Source organism: Takifugu flavidus, chromosome 22 (assembly GCF_003711565.1).
Source record: "Takifugu flavidus isolate HTHZ2018 chromosome 22, ASM371156v2, whole genome shotgun sequence".
Lineage (NCBI taxonomy): Eukaryota > Metazoa > Chordata > Actinopteri > Tetraodontiformes > Tetraodontidae > Takifugu > Takifugu flavidus.
The window spans coordinates 3,956,682-3,974,548 of NC_079541.1; the positions used below are offsets into that span (position 1 = coordinate 3,956,682).

At 42.7% G+C, this 17,867-nt stretch overlaps 1 protein-coding gene across 19 annotated transcripts in view; it reads left to right on the top strand.

Moving 5' to 3' along the window:
- The first annotated feature begins 6,381 nt into the window (after positions 1–6,381).
- Positions 6,382–17,867, top strand: part of wnk1b (WNK lysine deficient protein kinase 1b) — a 55,355-nt gene continuing 43,869 nt past the window's right edge. For 7 of the 19 annotated variants that reach the window (XM_057022931.1, XM_057022933.1, XM_057022937.1 and 4 more), the window contains exons 1-2: positions 6,383–6,887; positions 8,511–10,123. In XM_057022931.1, the coding sequence (XP_056878911.1) occupies positions 9,176–10,123 (948 nt within the window). In that variant the 5' untranslated portion in view covers positions 6,383–6,887; positions 8,511–9,175. Of the gene's footprint in view, positions 6,888–8,510; positions 10,124–17,867 lie in introns of all 19 variants that reach the window. The other 12 variants (XM_057022939.1, XM_057022940.1, XM_057022942.1 and 9 more) reach the window with 4 other exon arrangements.

Consider the following 17,867-nt stretch of genomic DNA (forward strand, 5'->3'; position numbering starts at 1 on the left):
CTATGGTGCCAAACCAAAGCTGCAAACCTGTTTGACTCAAAAGTTAGGAAGCTGAAAACCAGGTCTAGGTGAGAACAAAAAAAATTATATTCAGGTTTTGCTTCTCTTCCTTCAATTTGTGGGAGTTTAGGAGTCATGATATGTACAAAGGAAGGGCCAAATTTCTGCAAACGGGTGAGCTAAAAGCCATGTTTCACTAAAAACATCTATTCATTAGCGTGATCCCACACCAAAGGAATCACTCTCACACTTCCCAGTTTGCCAGCTTCTACCCCAGTGCAGACGTTTAGTGAAAGACAGTTTTTCTGGTCACGTTACCATGTTGAACGCGAAAAAACAAAATGTTCTTTCCGTCTCTCTCGCCTGAAACATTTGAGTGAGAACGAGATGAGATCATTCTTGGCAGCTGTACGTAAACACCGACAGTTCGTGATCCTCCAAAGAACGATTCGATAAGCCGGGCTGGTGGCTGGACCCACAATGAAACACCGAAGCAGGTTAAAGAGTTTCAGTGTTAAACAGTTCTGGGTCTGGGTCAGCGGCTGGGAACCAAGAGTGGATGGAGAGGACACACAAGAAGAAAGACTCAAGGCTGGCGCAGCTTAGCTGATTAGGTTGAGATGATAAACTGCAAACTGAGGGGAAAAAACATCAACCAAATCACCCAGGAGACGACCACAAACACCCAAGCCTGAAAACGAGGAGACTTGTCTAAATGAGCCAAATGCTACCACATGTAGGTTTGCTGAATGGAATGGTTAATGAACCGGTCTTTAAAGACGCTAGGATAGGAGGTGGATTCACTGGTCTAGAATGATGATCTTCATCCCCTTATGTGCATTCAATATGTCCATAAATTAAAAAAAAAAAAATATATATATATCTGTTGCCCTTTTTATGTTAAGCTAACTCCAGAGATACGTATTAAACTGTTAAAACCTTAATAGAAGTAAATTTGAGAAAATGAATAGCACAAAATATTTAAATCAAACCATTTCATGAATTTTTGTTTTGAGTTTTAGGGCCAGCATGTCGTTTTTTAGTGCTTTATTACCAGAAATCACATATACCAGCAGCAGGTCACTGGTGGTCACCAGAACTGCCGAAGTTGAATATGAACGTAACCAAAAAATACCCGTCTGAAACTTTGCGATAATTGTGGAAACATTTATCAATCGACTTGTGGAAACAACCAGTTTTGGTCCTTGGCAGCCACCATAGGTCCTCTGGCTCTCTTGGAATGGGAATATTGACTAAAGTTATTGAACTGATCATCAAATCATGCACACTGATTCTTAATTCAGGAAGCTGAACGTCTGCTCGCTCCAGTTCCTTTAACCCTCCTTCAACTGACTCTGTTTGGGAATGATCCAGATTTTGCATCCAGGTCAGCTGGCAGTTTGATCCCAAAATAGATCACACATGTGGGGGGTCATTTGGGAGAAATTTTGCATGCGGATTGAGGGTAGAACAGGGTCCAATTGTCTAGGGCACGACCCAGATTCTGGATCTATCTGTATTGTCAGTGATACATGTAGAAACTTCTGTAAAGACTTTGGTAAAGTTTAGCATCTGATTTAGATCTAATCCGAGGATAAGCCCTCCAGGTTCTACTGGCGATTGTGAGGGAATGTTTGTTTTCGAACTTGGTTTTAACAGTTCCTGAAGTGGTTTTCCAGAACGTAGCTGCATCAATCTTTCAGGGATTTGGTTCTTATGTACTTTGGCGCATAATGTGCAATTTCACTGGTGTGTGGCTTTTACTGTTTATGTGCTGCACTTATGTACTATGCTTACAAGTAAATCCACAAATGAATGGTTGAAACAGAAAGTCAAACCCACAGGGATTTTTTCCCCCTAAAGAATTCCTAGAAACTAAGATTTTAATAAGATGCCCCAGAGCCCTTCATTCTTGGGTTCGTAGAAACAGGATCTATTGATAGCTGTGTTGGCAGTTCTTGGAACCAAAATCTACAGTGCAGAAGAAAGACTTGAGCTATTTTAAACAACTTTGGTTTAAGGTGTTTTAATAGACTGAACAAAAGCGTTCTCTAGTTTGTGCATGTCAGGGTGTATAGAGCAAAGGCAGCATTCATCAAGAGCATTCTTGACTGGTTTGTGCATGTATATGTGGAAGGTGTAAACCCCTTAGATTCACGTAATCCCCAAGCACCGTTTGCGCTGTATGGTCCGGACTCACCTCTAAAGCCTTCTGCAGCTTCTGATCTTCATTTAGCAGTTTTGCATGACTGGGAGCGAAAGTAACAAGGCGTTGCGAAATGCCAGCCCTCTTATGCAGGCATTTCTGGCTACTGTGGTCATTTGAACCCATTAAAACAGTGACTCATGCAGATTTTGCTGCATGGGAAAGGTGTGTGAAATAATGCGGTTGCCTGAGTTATTGTTCTGTTTCGAATTTTCTTAAACAGGAGGCATCGCTTTAGGCGAGGGCATAATTATATGAATTCCCAAGCTGAATCACTGAAATTGCTGTGGCAAAGTGATGGCATTTTTACGGCGATGTTGCTATGTTTTGTTTAAAATGGCCAGTAGATTAGAGAAAACACGCTGAGGCATATTTGCACTACATTCTGGCCTTTAATAGTTTCTTTAATGTACCTTGCAAACATTAGTACCATTTGAAAAGCTAGCTAACATGCTTTTATCTATTCTCATCCAAGATTAGGACTCAATGAGGATTTTTGTGCTGAAGCTATCAATGTAAAGTCCACACGTGTCTCGTTGCTTTGTTTATAGTTAGTATCTCTTTCTCTCTCTCTGTCACACACACACGCACACACACACACACGCGCACACACACACACACGGAGAATAGTTGGGTACCAGGCTGCGCTGACCTCATGCTTTCTACCTTTGTTATGCACATACGAACGCTCGCTAACCAGACAGAGCCCGCATTCTGGTGCAGATAAAACAGGCCCTTTATGCTCCATCATTGGGACACAAACACAAGTACGCATACATATGCGTGCGCTCGCTCGCTCAACAGGTAGCTGACACCAGCTGATAAGTTTATATTATCTGATCAAGTGGTCACACGCCTGCAGATGCTTTCAGATGGGTACAACCGTGCTCCCATTCACATGCAAATTCTTTGCAGTGTTGCCTGAGGATGAGGGTGCAACTATGGTGGCAGAGGCTCAAGAAAGGTTTTTATCAATGGCAAAAGAGCAGGTGCACGTGTACTCACAGACGGATCGTGATACAGTTAAAATATTGATCAACAGGGCTAAATGAGTATATTTTGCAGTGAAATTACTTTTGACAAAGTCTTAAATCAAAGTAAAGTAATTGAGCATAATTTGAGTATAGCTGCATTGTCAGCGAACCAAACGGCTCTAATTTTAGAGCTGTGATGACAACTTAAGTGAGATATAATTTTTTTTGTGGGTAAAATTCACAGTGGAGAAATGTTGGGTTGGAACGATTAATCGTCTTATTCACTCACAGTCTTTCAATAATGGCAAATTTCTCTCCTCTTCCTCGTTCTTCTTTTAAATTCTTACTCATTTACAGATCTGGCTTGAGCCAGTGCGTCATATTTAACCTCCTCTCTGGTCCACAAGGAGCCAGATCTAATTTATTTAAAGTGTCTTCTCTTTGGATGGTGATCAGGTGGAGGAAGATCATGTGCAGATATGTTTTGCTTGGCTCCTTGCTAGTAGATTGGATTTCTAAAGAATGTGTTGACGTTTACTGATCACAGTGGCAGTGGCAGAGAACATAAAATGAGGAAGAATGACTCGTTAAAATGAGATTAGGTGTGTGAAATATGACGGTTTAGGTGAGCCCGAACTGGGAACTACAGAGTGGACTCTTTACTGACATGGTCTGGTAGGAGGAGGTACTGCAGCATCATGGTGTAACAGTCACTGATCACCATGCTGCAGCTTCTCTAGTATAAAACATGATCCTGTTTAACATGAAATCGAGAGAAGAAAGTGATTCGTTTCAATTTTGTGTGCCTGTCTAATAGAGCAGTGCTATAAATGATGTCTGAAATTCGTACACTGTATGTCTCTACAAGTTAGGGATGCAGTCTTGTGTTGGTAATATTATTGTATATTTGAAGTAAATGTCAGAATTATCAACTTGATTGTATGTATTTATCCTATCACTATTGGTTTATTAGCATTCCTAGATTTCCCCCCATGTTAATCAGCACATCTAACCATTCTTTTTAATTTTTAATTTTAATTTTCATTGATGAATAAATGTACACCAAAAACCTCTTTGCGTGCAAAACAGAGAGCTATTCGTGCAGCATCACTGAAAAGGGAAGTGACACGTACGTTGTTGCAACATGAGCAATATTCAGACACATCCTCTGACACATACTGGCATGCAAAAGAACATGCACGAAAAGTTACTGGAATTCAAGTCAAGAATTATATATTTTTTTTCTTTTTGCCCACAAACACAGCAAAGAAATGCTACAAGAATCCCCACCCTGAAGTTCACAGCTGCTTCGCTTTAAAGCTTCTCGGTGCACGTTTCCCCGAATGTTGCACGAGGGCAAGTCAAGTAATACCCTCTGATCAAGCACAGGAAAGTTAATAACTGGATTTGATTTTTCTGCAAAATGGAACAGCTTTTGGAATTTTGCAGCTTGTTAGGAATTAAATAAAACGGTAACGTTTCAGTGACAAACTGAGTGACTGAGTGATGACAGCTGAAAACCATGAGAGGGGGCAGCATGATTGCATGCCTGATACACACACACACACACACACACACACACACACACACACACACACACACACACACACACACACACACAGCCTCTACTTTACTTCATAAAATCTCTATATGTAAAGGCATATGTAAATTCAAATTAATATCACTTGTGTGACAGCAAACCTTGTTACCTTATTAAAAAGAGGCAGACTAAACACAAAGCAAATGACTAAAGAAATCGGTGAGAAGCAGTGTGACTAATTGGTCCCGCTGGCTCTTTACCCCTCTTTCTTCAGACCTTGTTAGGGTACCCTGCATAACAGTCTGATGTGAGTGCCAGGCTGAATGCAATTGCAGCCATTTCTCAGCTGATTTTAACCTTTTGCCACTGAGGGGGAACTGTGGATTTTATCTCATCTGTGGGAATCCTGTTACGGTAAATCCTACGCCTTGACTTGCAGCATTGTTGACAGCAGCTGCCCCAGGGTGACTGTTGTGCTGCCCTTTGAACTTTGAATGCAAAAAAATGGGTCAGTAAAGGCTTTAGGTGTATGACAGTACAAGACAAGACAAGAATTTCTATCTATCTATCTATCTAATCTTCGTATATGCAACAATCTAACAGGAGCAAACCTAACTTATGCATTCCATCATGTCTTTCTTGACTTATGTGTTCAGTTCTGACCTGCTTGGGGAGCTATGGCAACCTTGCAGTTAGTTTCTCTGCCTTAAGCAAAAGTGTATAACCATGAGAAACATGTGTATACATAGGCAAAGAAAGACTAATACATTCATGCGGTCCCTGACGCCGCTGGGAAAACCAAGGGAGTTGCAGGTAGGATGGCCTCGATACCAAGTGAGTTTCCTATGTGACAGCAACACTAGGTAAATTAGCCATAAGCAATTGATGATGGCTATGTTTGCTATATTTAATATTTACCGGTAGCAAGCTCATAATCTAGATGTGATATTTATGGTTTTGCACCACAGTGTATCCGGTAAATAGTTGCTGTCAGGTCTCCCACAGGTCAGTCTTTATTAAAGGACTATTATGAATTGCTCTAATTAGATAATCTCTCTTTTGTATGTAGTTCATTTTTTGTGAGATATGTTGAACTACATCAGTCAAATATAAACAACAAGCACCAAGGAGGGGAAAAAAATCACTGGAAAATGTGATTCTTAAGGCTAGTTAGGCCATTGGACCACTTTGGATGGATATCATTGACAAATGTCTGGGTATCTTAAATAGAAGGAAAAGACATAAATAAAACAAATATTTAAAAAAAATCAAGCCTTCACTGTAGATTTTAACTGTATCTTCACGTTGTAAGCGATAAAAATATGTTTAAAGCAATGTAAACAATCTTTTTTCTAGATGCGTCAGACATATCAAGTTCTCATTAAGAGCAGACATGAGTGTTTCCTTTTAACCCTATCAGCATAAGCGCCCTGAGCCGTTTTGACTCACGTGCCCAAATTAAATCGACTTCATATTGTTTAATATTGCTACTTTCAAATGCTTTACCGCTGCGTATTATTAAGTCTGACTCGGGTAATAACAGGTGGGGGTTTAAAATAATCCTAATAGTCGGTGGAGTTAAAGCAACGCTTGGAGAAGAGTCTTTTATTCTGAAAGAGCGGCTCCGCTTCCTGGTGCGATCCAGGCTGGTTTGACGCAGCACGTCCGCGTGAAAGCCGTCCCGTCGCCTCGCGAGTCAGAGCCAGTGAAGAGCAGACGGCGCGCGGCTCCACCGTTCGATGAACCCCGAACCAGGAACAACCGTGAGCCGCTGCTGGTTCAGCCCAACCGGCCGAAGTGAACGGAGACCGGGTCGAGTGTCGATCCGGATGAGGTTGCAGCATCTTTGAGTGACGGTGTCGCAGTTTGGTCGCGATTTGCAGACTACGGACGTAGAAGACACAGACAGAAAGAAGTACCGGAGCGACCGCGACACCAGCGGGCGAACACCCCAGCGCCGTGCGAGGTGTCCGCCTGCGCGTACCAAAGGGACACGGTTGTTCTTCTGGTTTTTGGATTCCGACTGTGGCTTTAACGTGACGCACTATATTGACATTACTGGTGTGTGTCGGAGCGGACCCCCACTGCGGAGGAGTTCCAGGCATTTAAATCAAGTTTGACCATCCTATTTCTTCGGTAGCCGTGCAGCTCCCCACCGATGTCATAGGTACGGTATAAATGCGTTTACGTTTTAATGCTTCATCTTAGTCATGACTGCTACCGCTTGTGTTTTTGCCTGTAGGTAAAGTTAGCTGCATTGCCTCGGGTTTTTTTTCTTTGGGGGGCGGGGGGGCTCCTCAACAGGCAGCAGCAAACCCCTCGCTGCATGTTAGCAACCGCGGAGGACACTTCAGACTAACTAGGACCCTTTATCGGCGTGTCATTTCCATGCATCATCAATAATTTCCCCACACAAAAGCTTTACCAAATCATCCATTTTGCACATAATGTCCCTCATTCATCCTCATCTCCTTTGGCTCAGGTTAGGCAGCCTGCGAGTGCAGCATTTTCCCTTAGATTCAGCAGCTGTTCTGCAGATTTTCCTCATTTTAAACTTTTCTTTATTTCTTTTTTTTCCTGCTTCCCTCTCTCTTCCCTCACTGATTTGGATTCCTGTCAACCCAAAGCCTCATGACGCAGTTTTATGCTCTAATTACATTTAATATACTTGTACAAGTAATAGGTGATTTAAATTGCCTCAATTTGCATGTGATAATTATAAGCACTATGATGTATCTGCATTGAAGTTCACCTCAGGGTTTTGTTTAAGGTTATAAAACTCACCAGGCAGAAAATTACCCTTACATTTGTTAATACAATTACCTTTATATTGTCTGGTAGTTTTTTAATCGATCCATGGGTAAACTATCTATCCACTACAGTCTGCACTTGCACTTAAACTTAGAGTACTTAGTTGAATAAATTACTTTTAGCCTTGAAGGCTGCATAATCTTTAAAGAGCATTTTAGACACATAAAGCCTGCAAGCAATATATTAAAGGACATCTTTTTAGAACTATTTTTCTGCACCAAAAACCCCCGACTATCTGCTGACCTGGAGGCACGGGCCTGTTGTGACCTCTGATAAACATGATAAACCTGCTCCCACTTCCTTGAAGAAGGGCTTTATACAGTAGCATGTGGGGCCAAATACCTTTTGGGTGGGTAACCATTTCTTGGACAAGCCACGACAGCTTTTACTCAGTAAGTGTCAAAATTTGGATTTTAAATAGACGTGTCTTTCTAAAATTGCACACCCGTCAGCTTGCTTTGCCCGTCCGTCCCCCTCACATTTGTCTAATGTGAGGACATTTGTAAGTTAATTTTTTGCCACTGTAATGTAACCAGCGGAATGATAGGTTCTCAGATATGTATTTGGTTTCAGTGTCTAATCTCCTCTCTTGCTAAGCTTCTGAATTGCCACAGAATAGTCTAACCTTGAGGTCAGCCAGGCTGTGGTGGCTTTGGGCTAAATTTGGATTGCTCTCCTGTAGCAGAGCGTTAAATACATGGAAGCAACTGGAAGGAAAAGATCAGGGTTGGGATCTCCCTTTTTTGGTAAACACAATTAGTTAACCTGTCCAAGTTCTGCCTTGGTCACACTGATAAATCCCAACCACAGGGAATTGGTGAAGCAAGAATCAATCAAATGAGGGCTTGATTGCAGCAGGAAATCAAGTGTTATCAGTGGAACCCTTGATATTGGTTTGGGTGAGGTGATTTTGTTCAAGATATAGATGTATAAAGGACATAAATCATTATTTCTTTTTCTTTTGTGGTTTTGTTTCCAGCTACAAGGGACAAAGCTCGTCAAGCTAGGCCAGGCCGGGCCAGGCCGGGCCAGACAGAGCCTACCTAGCCTACGATCTGGTCTTGCCAGACAGCCCAGGAGCCTCTGAAGGAATCCTATCTACAAGCAGGGGTGCCTTTGCCACTTGTGGATTCCAATCATATTCGGACTTATCAGCCACTGGGAGGCCATACTGCTCTGCTAAATCTCACCTCCTTCCATGTCATGGTTGTCACTCTCCCAATGGTGGCATCAGGATGGATTTGGGTGTTAATTTGACAGTTCTCACCTCACTGCAGTCCTTGCACAACCCCTCCTTTGATTACCTTTTAACCTTTCCATCGCCAGTCTCAAAGAGAAAGGCCCTTCCTCTTTCATGGGGCTTGCCTGAGCCCAGTACAGAAGGGCCTTGTCAGAACTGCAGGATCCCTTTTTGAGACTGTTGCCAACAGAAGGTTGATCAAAAACAGCCTTGTCCAAAAAGCATCAAAACTATTCAAATTTACAGCATTATTTTGATTCGTTATTTTATGCATGATTGGTCCTACTTGGGATTTGTATGTGCCTGCATAGTTTACACATTGGCTGCTCTGATTACTCACTTGCAGTAAGTCCTTATTTATACAAAAATACTTTCTTTTTTTGTGGTTTAAGCCCTGGTGAGGAATGTCTGAAAGCAACAGCAGCAGTAAAGTGGTGAAATTCATTGCCCCGGCCTCCCCTCCACCCTCTTCGACTGCATCACCTCAAACGCCTCACAAAAATGTGAACGGTTCTGCCAGTTCAGACTCGCACCTAGTGGAGAAGCTCGACGGACACCCTGAAGTCCAACGCCGGCGCCACACGATGGATAGAGATTCCAAAACGGCCGAGCACCGCTTCTTTCGACGGAGCGTCATTTGTGACTCGAACGCCACGGCGTTGGACCTTCCCAGCAAGGCCGCAGTGCTTCTCACCTCACCGCCAGACCGGGAAGGACCTCCCTCTTTGCTCCCCTCACAGGCCCCCTGTCTCCTACCAGGGGTGCAACTTGCTGAATACAGCGGTGTCCCGAGCGACCTCTATGTGCAAACGTCAACCCAGCCGGGCGTTGGGCTCGGTGGCACGCTTAAGGCGGCCCAAAGTGAAAAGGCAGAGGAAACTTCAGTTGTAAGTAGCATTACGACTTCTATTCCTACCAGTAACAGTGTCGAACACGGCGCAGATGGTGGAGGGAAAGAACCCAGTCCGACAGTATTGGATGTTAGCGACCAAACCTTGTGCAAACAACCTGATGTTATATTGCGTCCCAGAGGGCCTGAGAACATAGAGCAGGCGGCGAAAGATGAAAAACTGACAGAAAACGTCAACAACGGCAGCGCCGGCAGTCCGAGCGAGGATAAAGAACGGGAAGCAGAGGAGGAGAAGGGGCTAGCAAAAGCCCGCGCTGAGCAGAGGGAAGCTGAGAAACGAGTGCAAGAGGATATAGAGGAGGTGGAGACAAAAGCTGTGGGGACATCGCCAGATGGACGTTTCCTCAAATTTGACATTGAGATTGGAAGAGGATCCTTCAAGACTGTATACAAAGGCCTGGATACGGAGACGACGGTTGAAGTGGCATGGTGCGAGCTGCAGGTGAGTCCGATTTTAAAAAAACAAAACGGTTTCTTCCATGTTTTCTCATTCATTCTGCTGGCCAAGATGCTTTCCTGTATAAATGTTCTGAATATACGACTGATTTCATTTGAAATACCGGTGCAGATGCAGCCTGTTGAGCTGAGGTGCAGAAACATCTGTTCTGAGAACTGTGAGATTCATATCAGTACTGTGTAACAGTGATGTTTTTTCTGGATAAACCTTTGCAGTTAAACTGGTTTGTTGCAGGAAATGGAGGGCATTGCCAGAGATTTTTGGAACATTTCTTTTGCGGCCCACACCCAGAGTTAACTTATCTGCAGATCTTGAGCTGTGATTTTGCACTCTTGCGAGTAAAAAGATGCACAACGTTTGTGCTCCAGCGCACGAGGTTGTCTTGCTATGACTCATGGTTTTCATTGCTGCATCCCGGTAATAATGGTGACTGTTTTAATGCGTGTGAACGGATGGAGCCCTGTTACCTTAAGTTGCCAAAATGACTGTTAAATAGGGGGGAAAATGCCAGCCTGAAACCTGATTGCCAAATTTCTGAAACGAAAATAGCAAACTTCTTTGATAAACGAACTTAAATTGGAAAAAGTTAGGCTTCTAGGTAAAATAGAGAGCGCTCACACATTACCTTCTCTCTAGTATCACTGTTACTGGCTGTTAACAGCTCGACTGTAGCTCTTCTCTGTTTAGCTCGGAGATTCTTGTCAGGGTTATCAGCTTTTTTTGGTTGTGTTGTGTTTCACACTGTCGCTCCACCGCAATGCATTGATGCAACTTCTGCAGCGAGTTCCTCTGTGTAAGTAAGAGGGAGTAGATGGCTGAAAAGTGGACACGTGCAGTTGAAAAAGGCTGTGTTGGGAGCTTGTTTTGTTGATGAGAAGGCAAACAGCCTGAGCTGGTCATAGGACTCTTGGTACAAGGCGAAAACATTGACATGGAATCACATGGACCTGAAGCAAATAATTCAGCTCAATAAAATTAGCAGTATATGCTGCTAATTTTCTCTGATCTCCTTTCATCACCGGCGATGATCCAAAGGTCAGACAGCAATGTTCTGTGATTAAATGTCTTCTGTGCAAATCCACGTGTGTTGATGTTTCTGAGCGCATCATTGTTTCCTGTGCGAATGTGAAGCTGTTTTTCTCTCCCATCGCCATCACAAGATGCTCCTCGAGTCTTCCTAATCCCAAGAGCTAAAATCAGCTTCGCCTGATGTCCTGCGTCTAGGAAACACCAAGTTGTTTACCACATAACAAATGTGCAACATGGGTCCGGTTGGCTTAATCTATCACAAAGCTGACTTTTGTTTTTGGTCATTTGATAGAATCAATAATTAAATGCGCTAATTTGGCTGGATTCTGTGATTGATAAGTTAAAAATTCCTATTTGATTTAAATACAGTTTGATGATTTATCAGTTTCATTTAATGTTATCTAATATACTGCAGTGCTGGCCTGAAAATCCCCTTTTAATTTTATTTACTGCATTTGTTATATAAGCGTATTGAAGGTCTGGTGATTAGGTTGTGTGCATGCAGGGACAAGCACCTTTTTACAGAGTGTAGCTATAATCCTGAGCCTGGATGGGTGCACGGGTGTCAAAGAAGACTGAGCAACTGCTGACATGTGGCAGAAATGGGGGTAAAATTACACAGGCAGTCAAACATAACCAATCACATTTGCTCACTGGGTGGGTATGAGAAGCAGAGATCTGTGGGAGTCAGGATCATGTGGAACCCGACGGTTATCTGTACGTGCAGATGTATTTTCTTTCCATCTTTTTTTTTAAACATCTTTATTATTTGGACTAATGTTTCTGCAGGTTTACTTCCGTTTCCCCAATAATCCATATGCAAAACAAAAAAGGAGGAAGAGAGAGAGAGCATGTAGTTTAACCTTTGGTAAAGAACTACATTTATAAATAGACAGAAGTAGTACTGAGAAAGAAAAAGGTCAGTCAGTCGACTATCTTAAGGTGCCTTGTTAGACTCCGAGGCTATAAAAGAAGATGGTAATGCAGTTGAAATGACGGAAAAATGTTTGATTAAATTGAATTTTGGAGCAAAATCCGTCAGACTGTGACCCAGATTGGTCAGTTGCTGTAAAGCTGCCCTCCTGTATTTAGTGATGTTAGAAAATGGTAATCAGTAAAACTTAGAAGGTTTAAAGGGAAATGAAAGAAAAGGGGGGGAAAGAGGGCAGAGATGGAAGGAGGAGGGTTGGATGTCAAAGGTCAGGCCTGTGGTGTCCGAAGCAATCACGAGTGGCGGGTGTATAGCTACCTATGCGGACAGCGTGACCAAAATGCCTGGACATAAAAGAAATGGAAAGATAAAGAAGTTTAAGGAGCACAGAGGTGGAGTTGAAGAGTTCAGTCAGGGAAAACAGGAATGGATAAATGTTGGAAGCAGGAAGGGAGGAAAAAGTGGAAGAGAGAAGACAAAGGAAATAAAAAGGAGGAGGAGGGAAAGACTGAAAAGAAGAGGTGTGTGTGTGTGTGTGCCTGTGCCTGTGTGTGCGTGTGCCTGTGTGTGTGTGTGTGTGTGTGCTGTGTGTGTGTGTGTGCCTGTGTGTGTGTGTGTAGGTGAGAGAGGCCTTAGCCTCTTAGCACCATTGGCACTCAAAGACCTTGAAATTTCTCTCTCAACAGCAGCACAAGGCAGATTTCAACCCCCAACCCTCCCAACAAACACAGACACCAGACACGCTGCTGGAGATGGAATCATCTCTTTCAACAGCCCTCAGACAGAACAACAGACAGACAACAGACAGAACCCACGGTTGCTTTCTTTATACATATCAAAACCCATGATTTTAAGTGAGATTTTCATACCTTCCACGGGTGCCGCCTCGCTGTTATTGTTCATTTTATGAGTCGATATCGACCGTGCACAGGCCTCACGTATGCGATGGGCATTGGCAGGAGTTTGTTACGGAGTGTTTTGCCCTGCTGAACATGGGTTCTTCGCTCCACTTTTATCAAATTACAAGTTTTTGCAAATGTAAGTTAAAATTTTAGCCCTTCATCCTGTTTTACTGAAATCTAAATACTTAAGGGCAGCAATGCGGAGTTGAAACACTGAGACTTTGCTGAGGCTCAGATTTCCCTGACCAAACAGCGAGCTGTGGCTGTGTCGAGCCTTTGGCACACGGTGTGATCTCACTGCTGATAACGTTGCTATTTGGGAGACAAGCAAGCGATAAAAATGACGTGTTTCAAACATTTCCTGTAGATTATAATCGGAATATGCTCAATAAACTCATGTGTGAATGAAAGCATGCTAGTGAACATGTGGTACGCGGCAGCTTTGTCACCCGGTTTGCTCAAATATGAGCTCAGCATTTTAATAATAAAAAGATGCAATAGAAGTCATTCCTCTTCTGTTTTTTGGCCTGTGCAGATCAGTTGTGATAACACCATATCTCCATGTAAAGCTTTAAAATAAACCTTATACCTGTGATTCTGGCATTTGCTCTGCATCAAACAGGCTTGAGATGATGGAGACGGGAGATTTGAAGCACTTAATGTCACAGTAAGAGCAGAAACATCCATCCAGGGAATATTTTTGTACAGATTCAGCCTTTGTGGGTATAACTCAAAGCAATCTCAGATATGTGAGGAGCCCGAAGCTCAACCAGCTGGACATGTGAGTGATGGAACAGGAAAATGCCACAGGGCCAGTTCCTCCTGTGTCAACCGTGGTATCAGATAATTATGAGATTGTAGAGGATAAGGGCAGACACACAGGGAACCTCTCTTTCCATTGCTTTTATTGTTCTTTCTTTCTGCTGCCCGAGTTCTTCTGCACCATTGTTGCCTCTGTCATGTGTCACTAGGCCGCTGTAAGCGGTAAAGGAAGGGAGACGGAGAAGCTCACACTTCCTCATATGCAAAACCCTTCTCTACTTCCTTCCGTGTTATGTGTCTGTGTTCATCAGAATTTCCCCTAATGCTGAATAATGAGGTCAGACCACCCTGCTTTTAAGAATGCCATTAGTATTGATTTCAGTGAAGGGATTAGGTGTCACGTGACACAAAGTGGTTTTTTTTAGAATTGCGTAGCTTGGTAGAAACACTGCCCGTACTGAGGCCTTTTGCTTAAGAAAGTGTGTTGAAAGTATATATGTTTAGTTTAAATGGTGATTAAGTTGAGGTTGAAGACATGTTGGGGCTATAAGGAGATAAATAAGTGTGTTTACATCTTCAGCAGCTACATCAGAATTCATTATTGATTACCCTGCTTTGAAATGAAACTGTTAAACAAGGTGTGTGTTGAGCTATATAAAGGGAAATGTGTGTATAGTCGATGCACAGATGTGTGGGATAAAAGGTCAGTCGTGAACAGAAAGTGCATCAGGCAAAGGTGAAATGTTGTGCAACGAGGTGACAGAATTCTCCACTTTATTAATATTTCTGTTGTTTGTTTCTCTCCTTGGCATTAAGTCTTCTTTGTCAGGTTAAAACATTTTCCTCTGATTCATATTAATTCAGTTTGACATTGAAAAACCAAAATATCCTCTGGATTTTTAACTCGGACGTCTTTCATCTACAAAATGTTGTTGAAAGGGAGTGACTTGCAATGTGCTGAATATTATCCCTAATACAGGACACGCGTTTGGAGCCACAGTGCTACTAACGGGCTATTATTTCCACCCTTGTCCTCAAGGAAGACCAAAAATGTGATTGTAGTCTGACTAAATCCTTAACGTGTTCCCGATTATTGAAAATAGGGTTATTGTCCTGCCACATTTAATATTTTCTTCTGCCAGGAAACTATAAAACAATACTCGCATTGTGAAAAACAATCACCTCCCGGAAAACCAGAGCTGCATTTGGCTGAACAATGCAGATCATTTTAAGGCGATTGGGTCACGTTTTTGAGCCCGATATGGCAAATCTGGGATTAGATTGGCAGTTCCTGCTTCCTCCTACTGAACCATAGCGAAGACAGGTCACATATTGCAAATCAGATTAGTTTAAATTAGGATTTTACATGTTGTTTGCGTGCCGTTTAATGATTTTGATTGCCTCATTATACAGAGTAGTCATTACCTTATATCCTAACGTACACATCTGTGGAGAAACATCGGCAGTCGTCATCATTCCTGGAGCCCTTCGAGCGTCTCCTGGTGTGTTGACGCAGGACGCTGACCTGGACTTCAGCCAGCAGGACTAAATGTGTGACATTTATGTTCCCTCCTGTTTAGGGCCTCTGGAATCTGAAATCCTGCCGCTGTTTAAATAAAATTTAATTGATCTAAATGTCAACTCTCGTCTGATCTGCATCACCGTGCGATGCGGCTCATGGAGAGTTTTCATTAGATCCTGCTGAACACTGGTTACCACGGTGTCTCTCATGAGTCATTTTTAATTGACAGCGCAGTGAAAAATGGAAAAGGGTCTATTACTTCAGGTATTTATGTATGGCTGTCAACAGATCAAAGCAGGGGAAGTATGCATAAAGAGGGTAAAGGGAATAAGTGGGCTCGGTTTGAAGTGGATCTAACTGCCACTTGACTGCAGAAGCGTACCGCAACCTGACCTGCCTGCTAGTTTCACAGAGCGCAGTCGTTTAGGTGTGTTTACTCTGCCCACACGCTTTGCCTGTGCACCTATATTGATGTGCATGTGCATGTGCAGCTCAGACAGCAGGGCATGTGTGAATTCCTGTTTCTTTGTGTTCACTTCTTATTCTGCGCATGCAGTTTGGGGAGGGGAATTTCGTGGACCCGTGGAACACGGCATTCCAATGCTAATATGTCATTCCTGCAGCATGCGGCATAACAGCATGAATCCTGCCATACATTTTTTTTCTGTTGGGAAACTCAAAATGACTAGCTCATCAGGATAGCACCCTCATTGGCTCCACTGCTGAAGGCTGCACAGTCGCCTTGTTGATGGGACCAATTGTTTTCTATATTAAGACAGACCCGCAATTAATTGATCCTAAAGATATTGGGCCAGCAGGAACATTTTTGGATTTAACAGGTTGGCTTTTGTCTGAAAATAGCACTGAAGAATGGAGCCGAACAATATAACACTTTGTTCTTGGCGTCTTCCTCCGTCTCCTGTAAGTTCGGGTGGGTGGGTGCAGACACAGATGCACAGTGAATGGGGAAAGAGTAAGAGAGCAGAGATGGGTTTTTTCCCCCCTCTGTGTTTTTTTTTTTCTTCTTTATCTATTTATAGCAGCAGAGCAGCCTAGTGTCATCTGCTGAGCCATAAGTGGAGCAGAAATGAGCGCTGTCTGTTTGTGGCTGCATATGTCCAAAAGTCTGTGCATGTGTCAGAAAACATTATGTCAGCGTCTATAGTCTCTATTCTGCATTTTTCTCACTTGAAAATACTATTAGGTTGTAAGCTTGGAAGCAAGTGTTGCCATGGTGTTACTATGATGTTGGATGTTTGGTTCCTAGCTCTGCAACATGTCACCCATCTGTGCAACTTTTGTCGAATGCTGGTTATTCTCCTTTGGCTGGGGGTGTTGGAGACCGTCCCAACAGTCACTGGGCAGGAACACACTCTGGACAGACTGCTCACCAATTATAAAGAAGACACAATTCACCCACACACTCACGCCTAGGGGCAAATACTTGCTGTCTTCAATCAATCCCGAGCAGCTGGAGAAAAGTCATAGTGAAGCAGTGCATAACTGTTGTGTGATACCTGCATTTCTATTATAAATTGACTTAGAATAGAGTCTTGTCTGCTTGACATGTTGCTGAATGAACGGTAACAGGATGCACAAGTCAGAAATCACAGCGTACATGGTTGGGTAAGAAGTTCACCCCACCAGATTAGGAGTCAAGGAGTCAATCCCTCATAAACCAGTCTGAGTGATGTAATCGCATGGTTGGTAGACACTGCTCATTGCATTTTCAATCGAATGGGAAAGCCCCTTCTGCCCTTTTAATACGCTGGACGGGTGTGAAGGCGTAACGCTGCAGCTGCCATCTACCAGAAAAGATTTAAACTCGGGAGCCCCATGAGAAGGACCCCTGCCGCCTGATCAACAGTGCACTGTTACATTTAAACTGCAGTTTTACATATGCTATTCATTATTTAGCAGAATATTAAGATGTATTTGCTCTTTACGCCAAGCAATAGTTTTACTGACGTACATTGGCTGAAACTTTACAGTGAAGTCTGTTGCAATGTGCACTCACATACATGAGGTTAATGTACAGGCATGTGTAACAGCTGGCTTTCATAACAAGTATGCTTTATGATGACAGCAGCTATTCTATTGTCATGTCTTTGACTAAAATGATTGAATATTTTAACCATTTAGATTGATGCCCTTTTATATTTTATGTTTAGCCAAGTTCAAGATCCCTATAGTATAAAAATCCATACATATGCTAAAGTTGTCTTTGGTTAATGATTTTTACATTAAAGGATAATAGAAGTTGCATTAGCTGATTGCTTGAAGGAAGCATGGATTATTTTTGCATATTGTTATGAAATGGGAAGATTTTCCTGGCTTTACTCTTTGTTCTGAGGTCATTCGTTATTTTGACAATGACTTGTTATGACTATAGTATCTCACAAAACATTCAAATTGGTGTTATCATAACTCCGAAGCACATGTTAACCAAACAGCGTCCCGCCCGCCTTTCCTGCTCACAAAAGAACATGCACTACTGCACACATGCACACCAATTTACAACAAAAAGGGGGTTGACACAGAGGTCACATCTGTTTATTTACTGCCGTCCTTCCTTTGTATGTG